General features: G+C 39.8%; 1 protein-coding gene across 9 annotated transcripts in view; it reads left to right on the top strand.

Annotated features, from left to right (window-relative positions):
* Stxbp5l (syntaxin binding protein 5 like) overlaps nucleotides 1-7508 on the top strand; it is a 250576-nt gene extending 243068 nt beyond the window's left edge. For all 9 annotated transcript variants that reach the window (XM_026785910.1, XM_026785901.1, XM_026785891.1 and 6 more), the window contains 2 exons: nucleotides 1384-1604; nucleotides 2134-7508. In XM_026785910.1, the coding sequence (XP_026641711.1) occupies nucleotides 1384-1604; nucleotides 2134-2175 (263 nt within the window). In that variant the 3' untranslated portion in view covers nucleotides 2176-7508. The remainder of the gene's footprint in view (nucleotides 1-1383; nucleotides 1605-2133) is intronic.
* Nucleotides 7509-12387: the final 4879 nt, after the last annotated feature.

Below are 12387 nucleotides of genomic sequence, written 5' to 3'. Positions count from 1 at the left end.
TATATATATATATATATATTTCAAATAAGTAATGAGCAAGCTGAAAAGCATCCCAGTTGTAGATAGGCCCTAGTTTCATGATCAGGTGAAAGTATTTGTCTTTTTAATTCTGAAAAATCGTTTTAGTTTGCTTTCCTATTACCACTGCTAGAAAATGGATTCTTCTTCATTCATATGCCAAGTGTATCGGTGCCAAAGGGGGAAAAAAAAAACTAGTTTGAATCTACCAGTGAAACTCTGATGAAAAGTAATCAAAAAGCAATAGGAGACACACAAAAAAAAACCCCAGAGGACAGACAAAAATAAAATTTCAGACAATGCCACCTCCATTTAGTTTTGCATATCAAAACTCCCTTTGTTTTGAATTTATAACTGTGCAAAAAGACATAGGTACCACCCTACAGTTTAATCTTATTTTAGTCAATAAAGGGAATAGTGTAGTATATGTGGCAACATAGAACTCCACAAATATCAGAGAGGCCAGACCAGAGAAGGGGCCACATATTATGATTCCATTCATATAAGCTGTCCAGAATAGGCAAACTCATGGGTACTAAAAGTTAATCAGTGGGTGCCTGAGGCTGGGGTAAGGAGATAGTGGGGAGTGATTGCTCATGAGTTTGGGGCTTCTATTGCAAATTGGAAATATTCTATAATCAGATAGTAGTTAGAGTTATACAACTGTATAAGACACTAAAAACCAGTGACTTAATTATATGTTTTACTAAGGGTTGCTTTTATGGAATGTAAACTAGATATCAATGAGACTTTTATTTTCTAAAGTCTAGGTTCTTTTCCAATGTGACATCCTGAAAACATTAACTAAATTTCTGACTTAGTGAATGTCAGGCTGAGTAACAGACCTGTCTCAAAAAACAAGATGCGACCAGCAAGATGGCTCAGCAAGTGGAGGCACTTGCCACTAAACCTAATAATTTGAGATCATGACATGAACTCAGCCCATAATGCACCCGCACCTGCACACGTGTGTGAACATGCATGTGTCATAATCATTCAATCAATTTCTTTAGGATAAAAAAAATAAAAGTGGGCAGCACCTGAAGTTAATCTCTGAATTCCACATACAGGATCACACATGTGCATATACACACAAACACATGAACACATACATACATTGCAAGTTCAGTCTCATATACACACCACATATACACAGACATATGATAACAATATCTCCCAGTATCTCCCTTAGGCATTTTTCTTAAGTGCTCATATCTTTAACACATACACATATATGTGACAAGACACCCTTTGAGTGAAAATTATGATAGTAGTAGAAATTTATGAAAGTACTTTTTGGCCTTAAAGGCCATCTTGAGTGTGTATTACTGACATGTTTTACATTTCTGTGGCTTAAATTCTCAGTTGGGGAAGCTACAGCGGGGAAAGCATCCCGCAGCCTTGCACAGCACATTCCCGGACCAGGTAGTATAGAAGGGATGAAAGGCGCGGCCGGAGGGGTGATGGGAGAGCTGACCCGAGCCCGAATTGCACTCGATGAGAGAGGACAGAGGCTGGGGGAGCTGGAGGAGAAGACCGCAGGCATGATGACCAGTGCAGAAGCGTTCTCCAAGCATGCACACGAGGTAAACTGCCCATGTAAATGCAGGCGTCTTCACAATGCGGCCACTGGAAACATCCGAGTCCTGAAGAAGGAAGCCTAGGCAGAGGCACTACGTGACCTGAATCCCTGAAGTACTATAGCCCTCTACTCAGAGAGAGAAAAAGAAATCTACATTAAGTTGAGACTCTTTTCATTTGGGCATACCATATTGATCCATTCTGATACATTAGGTCTGTATTTTGTATCACCTGCTTGGCCAGGTGCACAGGGAGATTTTATGAGTTCCTCGAAATGAGTGAGGGTCAGCAGAGGCTAGAATTCATATCTTTCATCTCGTCTGTCATTAAACATTGTTTCCCATCCACTGAGTGTGCGCAGCTTAAGTATTTGATTCTGAGCCTGTCTCGCGTGGACATTGTCCACAAAGTAAGAGGTCATGCAGTTCTATTACATTCTGAGACTTAACTAAATTTCCATGATTAACTCAGTGTTGATTTGCTGACCAGAGTTTTAAAGATGACATCTTTACATTGCTGCTTTTCTCTTTCCAGTTAATGCTGAAATACAAGGATAAGAAATGGTACCAGTTCTAACCGTCAAAAGAAGTTGTGACTGCTTTGAGAATCCATTATTCAGGGAAACCAAATTTATTCCCAGCATCACTATTCAACTGCTAGAAACCAGTTTCTTCCACAAAATGTTCCATTATAGTCCATCCGAAGTTATCACACGGAGGCGTATCAAAGGCAAAGCCGCTGTGCACCTTGGAAGCTGCAACCCTGGTTAAAATCCCAAGATAATGGCTGAATTTGTCTTTTCCCCATGTGGAATGGATGCTATCATCTTGGCATGTAGTTTGCTAAGAATTTGTGTTTGGAAACTATTGGGGAGTCCTTTTGATTTGAAATTTCCTGTACAAACAAAAGCATTAATGCACTTAATGAAAAAAATCTTTGCATGATAAATTAACATCTTAAGAGGAAAAGAAACCAAAGCATGTTCTATCAAAAGAAAAAGGATTTATGATGAACTACTCTTCTGAATTGGGCCACACCCGACAATTTAAAATCTGCATTAGAAGATAACCCTGCATTTCAAGTGGACCTGCCATACCCATCCAAAAAGGAATCCAAACAAACCCAGAGTTTTTTCTTATCTGAAACCTTCCTTAGTATATTAGGACACTACTGAGTTCTCCTAAGCAAGAATCTGACTAACGTTTTCCTCCCTCCACAGCATCCACATCATCCACAGCTCTCCTTAACCAAGGCTGGCCAGGATAGCGAAGGACTCCAGCACTCTTACTCCCGTGTCTGTCACCTTCAGGATGAGTTCCTGCGTTTAGTCATCAACCGAGCAGGGTTGATTCACCTCAAAGCATTTTTTCAGCCTGGTGTATAGTCTCCAGAGGAGTTGGCGATAAGTTTGCAGAAACTAGACTATAGGAATAAGGCAGTTAGTTTTGAGAACTGATTTCACAAAGAGTGGAATTTCACATACCCCAATTTCAGTTTCCAAAGCGATATATTTTTAAAGCACCATTTGTATCCTTATCTGCCAGTTACACAGTATATTACTGTTCAAACCCAATAGGGTCTACAATCCCAAGGTGCTTATGCAGCCTGACATTCACAGACCAAACTGGTCCTTCTCGTCGATGTGATTCAGTAAAACCTCAGTTAATGTTTTAGGAAAGAGATTCTGAGTTATTACATTTCTGATTGATAAGGGCTTTTATTAGAAAATTCTTTGGGGTGCAATGTTTATTAAAGGAACCTTTATGAAACCTAGTGCTATTTTAGCTATGTTGGCGATAGTCACCATTATGAATAACACAAACCCATAGATAATTTAACTAATTAGATTGACAAATTGTCACAGGAATATGTTAGTAAATACCAAACACCTTCTTAAAATCTCTCAAAAGTAAAGGTCAGCTCTAGCATGATAAAATAATCTGTTCCAACCCAGCAGAGGAGCGCTACACAGAAAATAATGGCAACTCTTACTACTCGCTCTATTGAACATGCTTGGAGTCAGAACATAGGACTCACCTGACAATGTGTTGCTCCTTTTTAGAACCTTAAATTATGTGGTTGATTTGTTTACTGGCTCTTGGTGGTTTGAGGCCTTGCTGGGTTACATTGGTGTTTAAAACATAACCATTTCTTCCAACTTCACAGACAAAATTGCCATTTTTATTGGTTTTATATTTTTTGTTTTGAAGTGGTGCTTTCTTTAAATTTTTCTTTGCAATCTTGAAAAGAGAGCAGAGGTGGTTAAAAGAGCTAGAAAATACACACTAGAGTAGCATTTCTTAGCCTTGAATTCTTTTCTTAAAAAACATCTCTCCATAAGTCTACCTTCTGCTATAGTATTAGCATAAGAGAACTTGTCTTGGAAATACAGAAAATACACACATTTATGCAGTAAAAATATTAATGGAATTTAAGGCCAGGACCTGGAAAACATTGGCAGCCAAAATGTAACACACAATTTATACTATCTGTTCTAAGAACCCAAGTTTCTGATTTTTCTGGATACTTTAACATTTCTACATTATAAAATGATCTAAAAGAATAAACTATTTCTTTTGTTTTGAAATAGTGAAATTCAACCCAATGTAGCATTGAATTCAATGACTATCTCTGAAACTCCCAGGAATATTTAACTTGCTTTAGCGATACAGCTCAGGGTAGAGTGCTTGCCTGCCATGTTCAAACTCTGGGTTCAATCCTCAACAACACACACACAAATTCACTTGTTCTATAGCAAGAGTTCTCGATAGCAGCATCGTTAGTGCAAGTTTTTGTCTAGCATATTATGGGATGATAACAGTGCCCTTGACTTCTGCCCTCTAGATGCCATTAGAGACCAGCTAGTAATAACAGTAAAAAGAAAAAAAAAGGACAAAATTGCTTCCAGTTGAGAGCTACTATTTTACATCATTTAAAGAGAAAGACTGTGAAATACATAATGTATGTTTCTTTACAGAAAATAGCATGCAATAAGAGCACATTCTCTTAGCAAGAGAATTACCACCCAAAATTATATGTGTGATTCATACAATAGAGCTCAATTTTGAAGAATCAGTGAACTAACAATTACAGAGTACTTCAAAGCACACAGAGAATATATCAAAAAGGGACATCTACAGTGTTTGATAGACATGCTTAAAATTCTGACTTCAACAAATAAATCAAAAAGTTTATAAACAGAGATCATTTGGAGTAGGTGCTTCTGCCATGCTTAAAAAGAACACGTTCACATGAATGTTTAAAGCTTACATGTGCTTACAAAATTGTTTGCCAAACCCTTTCTTCATATAAGAGTAATTTATCCCTCAAATCAATGATTAGCAGAATCTAAATTAATGAGGTTTTACTGTATCAAAATTATTTTTATAATTCAAAGAGATAGCAATAACAATAATTTAACCATGGATGTGATTTTTCTCTTTCAACTTTTCTGTTCTGTTGCATTAGCCTTCACACACACGCACACACATCACCACCACCACCACCATTTTGCCATCATGGCTCTCCTAGGGAAATGAGTAGTGTTATACATTTAATCTTCTGCATTTTCCCATCTCTCTTCTGTCTTGGATCATATGGAAAACTACCCCCAGAAACTTTAATAGTGCGCAGAAGGTGGCCCTGAGTCTTGGTTACCATCTAATTGCATTGTGTCTACGAAGCAGCATCCGAAGACAAGGCTTGCAGAGCACCATCCGCACAAGGTGACTTTACTTCCGATCTTTCCTCAACAGAAAAGCCCTCAGTGTTCCAGCAGAAAATGGACCTTTCCTTCCATTCACCAATGATGTAATAGATGTATGTGTTTCCCTGGTTCTCACAGCAACGTAAGCAATGATCCTGTTAGGAAGCCATCCACTTGTCCCGGAGTTTGGGTGGAGGGCGATCTCACTTATTTCAATCCCCTGAAAGAGTTGTGTGTCTGACTTTGCTTTATACTTCCCTGAGTCCCCGACTTAGCACTCAGTCTCCATGGGGACCATTGTATGTCGTATGAGCGAAGCATCAGTGACAAACTGAGACGATGTCCAGCAACCCCATCCTAGAAACATTTCTCAAGTCTTTTGGAATTGATTCTCTATAAAATCTAGGTCTCTAACCTTAAAAAGTTTAAAGAGACTTTAAAAAATGAGGTTCCCTTTTACATGACCCACCAATACCATTTTAAAGGTATCATTTACCCATTATTTGTGCCAGTTTGAAAAAACAAAAGGTAAGATTAGGCCCGAGATTGGTTGAAGACTAAGGTGGGTTCTTTGAGATACTTGGCTCGCGGGCCTTTGGGTAGAGTGCTATGATGAAGCTAGCTGGACAGGAGAACTACTAGGATATTTTCCTACAAGCATCCCTGACCACACTGCTTCACAGAGGGCAGTGACAAAGAAGGCCAGCATGTCAGATACAGTCTTGCTGTCTGTGTGTTGGGAAAAATACCAGCTCCACAGCTTCTTCACCTCCTGTCACTCAGCCTCATCTTAGGTGGTAGCATTGCGTATGCACACTAGTCAGAGAGCCTGAGATAACTGTCACCAACATAGGTTGAGCATTGTCTCTCATATGAGAGATTCTAGGAAGCATGGCTGATAAATCGTTTAGTATTCCTATCTACAGACCACGTAGCCCTGGATGTAAGAACTAAATAAGGTCTCATATAGACACTGAGAAGGTTCAGCGTGAGGGGGTGGTGTCGGGAAGGCCGTGAGAGTCTGAGGGAAGTGAGGTTTTGATTCGACCACAGCACAGGCAAAGGCCTATGTTTGTATCTTTGGTTTGTTATTTTTTTTTTTTAAGTATAGCTTTGGCTGTACATAACAATCTCTTGAGAATTTTTAATTCCCAATGATTTGTTCTTAGACTTGGAACAGAACATCAGTATTTTTGAGAGCCCTAAAAGCGGGTCTATGTCCAGCCAAAGTTGCTAAGCGCTGCTCTGTGACCAACTAAGAAAGTCTCGCCTTCCTGGGCTGATATTTTAGCCCCTTCTAAGGGTTCGGGAAAGGCAGAATGTAAGAGACACAGCCTTGTCTTGATTGGCATTTATTCTGTGCCTCTCACAGAACAAAAGTGAGTGCACATTTCTAGCCAGGCAGCGCCACTAATTCTTTGTATCTCTAGAATATTATTCTCTGTGACTTGATCTTTAGTTATTTTAAGTCAACATTGTAAGTTTTGACTGTCTTTTACATAAGATACAAGAAATATCACTATAAGTTCAGCAGTACATAAAGCTAAGTGGTAAAATTCCCAATATCTGGACAATGAAAATTCTCAAAATAATCACAAAGTCCATCAGCTCCAAGTTTATTACGCACCCTTCTTCTGGAGCAGACATGGTGAACGGCCCCTGCTCAGCTGTGGGTATCTTACTGGACCTGATCTCAGCAAACAGGGAGGATTGTAAGTTGTCTCAACAGCCAGGGCCACTTGGGAATGTGAGTGAAGGGAAAGTCACCTTCTGGATACCAGGGCCCTGAAAAAGTGTTCACGCCCCCAGAAAGGACTGGTCCAGCCAGGGGAAGGCAGCCAATGGAAGGCAAGGACACTCAGAAACTGTTCTGACTGCTCTCCCCTTGTGCCGCTCCCCCTCCTGTCTTGGCCCACCCTTCTCAACTGCAAAGCCAGAAGATACACTAGGTGGTGGTTTTGGATAGTTGTACACAGGTTCAAAATCTCTAATAACCTATACTTTTTAGTACTTAATTATGTGATGTTTTATTCTAGGAAATAAGAGACAGACAACACCATTGATGTATCTTTCTTTCATCTTCAGAATTTTTGCATCTTTTCAAAAAAATGACAAATTACTATTTTTCTGTTGCATTCAGCAATTGTGACTATACCTAAAATTCTTGTAGTCTGTAGAGAGATCAATAAAATTGTATATGTTTGTACATAGATGCTCTCTTATGTCATGATGTCATAACTGTTAATTTTTGCCAAGATTAAACGTATAGAGGTAAAGCCCTCATTTGCAAACTGTGAACTATGGTTTTACCAAGAATGAATGTTTTTAAAAGACACGGAGGGGATGGGAGAACATATTTATTTGAGCAAAAGAGGAAACAAAATCCAAGTTCCTGAAATGTATAAATTCTATTACAGTTAATTGATTGAAAGGGTTAGAAACATCCATTCAAAATTTCTATCAAATTGGAGACATGTTAAAAATTTTAATGAAAATTTTCATTTAGCGAAAATTTAAAGGTAACTTGCAAGGCTATTGACTGAATTGTACTTGTGATGGAATGAAAGTTGAAGGAAATTTACTAATAGTACCCATAAGACACTGCTGTGGCCCAGGGCTTAGAGACTCATTAGGCCTTGACTTCCTTTTTCAGCTCAAGCAGAAAAACAAATTTGTTGTGAGTTTATACTACCATCTAGTGGTCATGGTAGGCATTCTCAGATGAAAGCGTCTGAGCCATTTGGCTTTTGCCAGCTTAGTTAATTCCCCCCTGGTGTTTTCTTTAGATTCTAAGCCAGCCAACCTTACCCTTCCTTCCACCTTCTAATTAGCTTAGGGAAATCTATCCTTCACTACAAGTTTTCTGCTACAGTTGGGTCTGTATAACATTGAAAAAAATCACAGCTAGCCCTAGGCTACAAAGTAATTTTGAGTAAAAGGACAAATATCTAATCTCAATTTCAGATTTTCCCCAGGAGGACCAGTTCATCTCATCTCTAATACAGCGACTCAAGCCCACAGCCCTGCATTCAACACTCTCTTTTGCTTCCTTCCCCCCTCCTTCCCCCCTCCTTCCTTCTCTTTGCAATCCCTTCCTTTCCTGCCATTCGCTCTAGTGGAAGGGCGACCACAGACTGGAGCAGGTGAGCAGCAGAGGGGCCTCACACACAGGCTCATCTCGCTGGAGTGGGTGAGAGGAGCAGTCACATCACAGAAAATCAGAGCTGGGGTGAGGAGGTGGCAGGTGAGACTTAGGTGGACAGTGACCCTGGGATTTGAGGTGGTCTTTGGAGCGGGCAGAAGACAACCCCTTTGGCTCAGCAGCGTGGCTCAATCAAGGAACTGAGCATTTCAATAAATCCACTGAGCTTCTCACTTATGGGAACTGAGGAAGGGTATACAATTAAAAGAGAAAACCAGAAAAGTTATAAAGTTTGGTTTGTATAGGTAATTGAAGTTCATAATTTTCATATTTCAGAATGGGTAAAGGAGAGCATTTTTACCACCAAGAACGGTAGCCGAGAGGTGATCAGCACAAACAGTCTGGTCTCATCATCCCATAAAGCATAAAGGCACAAAACTGTCAAAGTATTCCCTATCAACATGTAATTACTATTTCTCAATTAAAAATAATAAAACTTCTTAAAGAAACGTGGGACGAACCTGGCCATGTCAATTCGAATTGGAGTTACCAGCGTGCACTTCACGTTTGTGCATATCTATATAATTGTATCTATATAAATAGTTATATACATAGACACACATAAGTGTGCATAGATACTGAGGTGTGTGCATGTTGTACATAATATTTCCTGATTCCGGACACTGAAAAGACTAGAAAGATGCACAAGTAGTGCTGTATTTTGATTTCCAAGTTTTCTTCCCCTCTGAATGAGCTGGAGGATCTTGACTTCAAGCCTGGTATATACTCTGTATCAGAAAATAAAGTATTCAAAGAAAGATGGCTACAAGTCAGAAAGCGTAAGAGACAGCTTGAATGAGTGTGCACAGGCCAAGTGAGGGCTACTTTAACCATGAAACAAACATAATAATTGAATACAACAGGAACCCATGGATTCATACTGAGATAAATGAATATGAAGGAGAGAAAGTTATTCCCTACAATATCATGCTGGCCATTAAATGTAAATGGAGTTTGAAAATTGCTGTTAGATAATTATTATTCTAATATGTTGGGAAATATTAGTCAGTGCTCAAACTAATGAGGCCAAGAAGGATGTCCGTATAGGATGATTTACATTATCTCCCAGTGTCTTCAGAAAATTGTCTAATGTTTAAAAACTTACATTCATAAACATGGCAGATACCGTATTTGTTATGGAGGGATCAGAGTCCTCCTACCAGTAAAGGGACAAACCCTTGCCATGTACTGAGAAGAGCACAGCAGCCCTGCCAGAACACAGACACCGGGGCTAGCCCTGTGGAAGATTAGACAGAGAGAAGTGACGTTCTAGAAACGGTTGCCCCGTAAGAACAATCCGATGTGATGAAAGACAAGAAAAAGACGAATGTTTCAGATCTAGGAGGTCAGAAACCATGACCACTGCATGCAATCCATGATCTGAGACATCTTACCCTAAATGTCATGACATAAATGGAGCAATTATCAAAATTCGAGTGTGGTTTTCCCACTTGACTACAATTCTTTGTACCATTCTTGAAACTTTTATTTAGATTTGAGCTTATTTCAAAATAAAATTATAGAAATAAAAATATTTTCAATGTTGTTGTATTATTTGCAATTCAGTAGTATTATCTTGTGTATTTCAGAGCAAATGGATTCCTGTTTATGGCTGAAAGACAGAACCTTGGGAGTTGTTTGGGAATCCAGTCACTGAAATAATTTATTTATTTATTTATTTTCATTTTCACTGTGCTTCTGCCTCTGTTGCTAGGAGTGAAGCCACCACCATGCTACTGTTATCTTAATGGCTGCAGTTCTGACTAGGAGGAGATGGAGTTTTAGTTTGTTCTAAACTGCCATTCTAGTGAGGCTGAACAGTTTCATATGATTGTTGCTATTTGAATGGAATCTTTGGGGAACTTCCTGGTCATTCCGTTGGCACCTTTATTGGTAGAGTGGATTGGTTTCTAGCTTCTCTATTGGAGTTCTTTCACTCTTCCAGACATCAGCCCTCTGTAGGCGATGCTGTGTGCTATTTCTCTGAATTGAAGCCACCCCTCCCAGACGAGGGCAGAAGGCTCGGAACACTTAGGGAGTGAACAGAATTTCCAGCCTCAGGAAGCTCCTGAAAGCTGTGAGACTCCTCCCGGAGGCCAAGGTTTGAGAAGCTGGAACAGTTGCTAAAGAGAAGGTGTGTGAACCGGTTGAGCCACCTGCAAGTTGTTCAGGGTACTCCAGGGTTTGGGCTTCTGTGGTCACTGTCCTGGACTTTCCACGATGTGACTATCTCTGAGTCATTCAAGCTGCTGTAAGTGACCCCCTACTGATCAGTAAGCTGGACTTGGGCACAGCCATTCCTATTTGTGTGCCACCAGTGCCCTATCTGGGGTAAATCGATGTTTGTTCACCAGACAGTCAACAGTGCGTGTTGTGGTGGTTTGAATGCAAATTTCCCCTAGAGTCTCAGCTACTACTCTAGAGCTGTCCATGTGTGGCACCATGCTCCCATCCACAATGACAGTGGGCTAAACCTTTGAAACTGTGAGCAAGGCCCCAATTAAATGCTTTTGCCTTGGTCGTGGTGTCTTTGCACAGCAATGGAATAGTGACTAAGACAATGTGTCTAACTGGGAAAGATTTTCTCCCAGTCTGTGATCTATGTCTTTGCTAACTGTGTGCATCGCTGTGGAGAAGCTTTTGTATCCTGTGCTGTCCTCCTTGTTGTGTGTAGACAGTGACTAGACTCCTCTTCATAAAATCCTTGCCTGCACCCAGAGCTTGAAATATTTCCTCTTTTTCCTTTAACAATATCAGAGTTTCAGATCTTACATTAAGGTCTTTGATTTTAAATTGCCACCTTTTCCCATTTATTTATTCTATGTATATGAGTGTTTTGCCTGTGTGTGCATGTGTGTGTGCGTGCCTATGGATAGTTGAGAGGCACCATGTAGGTGCTAGGAACTGATCCTGTGTCCTCTGCAAGAAACTCAAGTGCTCTTAATGACTGAACCATCTCTCCAACCCCAAGAAATGACTTTTAATACAGGATGAGAATATGGGGTTTAATTTCACTCTTCTGCATGTAGACATCCAATTTTCCAGCACCATTTGTTGAAGAGGCTGTTTTTTTGTTTGTTTGTTTGTTTCTCCAATGTATAGTTTTTCCACCTTCATTGATCTTCTTATACTAAGACTTGGTTGGGCTGGAGAGGTGGCTCAGTGGTTAAGAGCACAGGCTGCTCTTCCAGAGGTCCTGAGTTCAATCTTAGCATCTGTAATGAGATCTAGTGTCCTCTTCTGTCATGCAGACATACATGCAGGCAGAACACTGCATGTAATAAATCTTTTAAAAAAAAAGACTTGTCCTATATCATTTATACATTATCATTTTATAGCTGCTGAGAAGAATGTGCTTCCTCCAGTGTTTGGTAAGCATGTTCTGTATATCTGTTAGGTCCATGTGACATAGAATGTCATTGAACTCAGATATCTCTGTTTTTGTCAGCTGATATGTCAATTGGTAAGAGTAATGTGCTGGAGTCACCCACTGTTACTGTGTTAGGGTTGCTCTGCATCTTTGTATATTGTTATATTTGTTTTATGGAATTAGTTGTAACTGTTTTGTTGTACTTATGTCTGAAGAATTAGCTCACTTAACTTGCTTGAACTGCCTTAATAGTCATGAATTCTTTTGACCTGTTTTTATTGTAGAAAGTTTCTCTTCTATGACAGTTAATTCTTCTTGGTATAGTGGCCTTGTCTGGTGGTTGTGGTCATTCAGTGTTTAAGTCATTTCCAAGCCCTTCTGAATTTTACAATTTCTGTTGAGTCGGCTGAGAGTGAGATGGGCCTGCCTGTCTGTGTGACACGGTGTTCTGCCTGTCTGTGTGACACGGTGTTCTGCCTGTCTGTGTGACACGGTGTTCTGCCTGTCTGT

The sequence above is a fragment of the Microtus ochrogaster genome, chromosome 2, assembly GCF_000317375.1.
Source record: "Microtus ochrogaster isolate Prairie Vole_2 chromosome 2, MicOch1.0, whole genome shotgun sequence".
Classification (NCBI taxonomy): Eukaryota; Metazoa; Chordata; class Mammalia; order Rodentia; family Cricetidae; genus Microtus; species Microtus ochrogaster.
The sequence above is the reverse complement of the archived record's forward strand: the minus strand, read 5'-3'. Positions and strand labels throughout refer to the sequence as shown.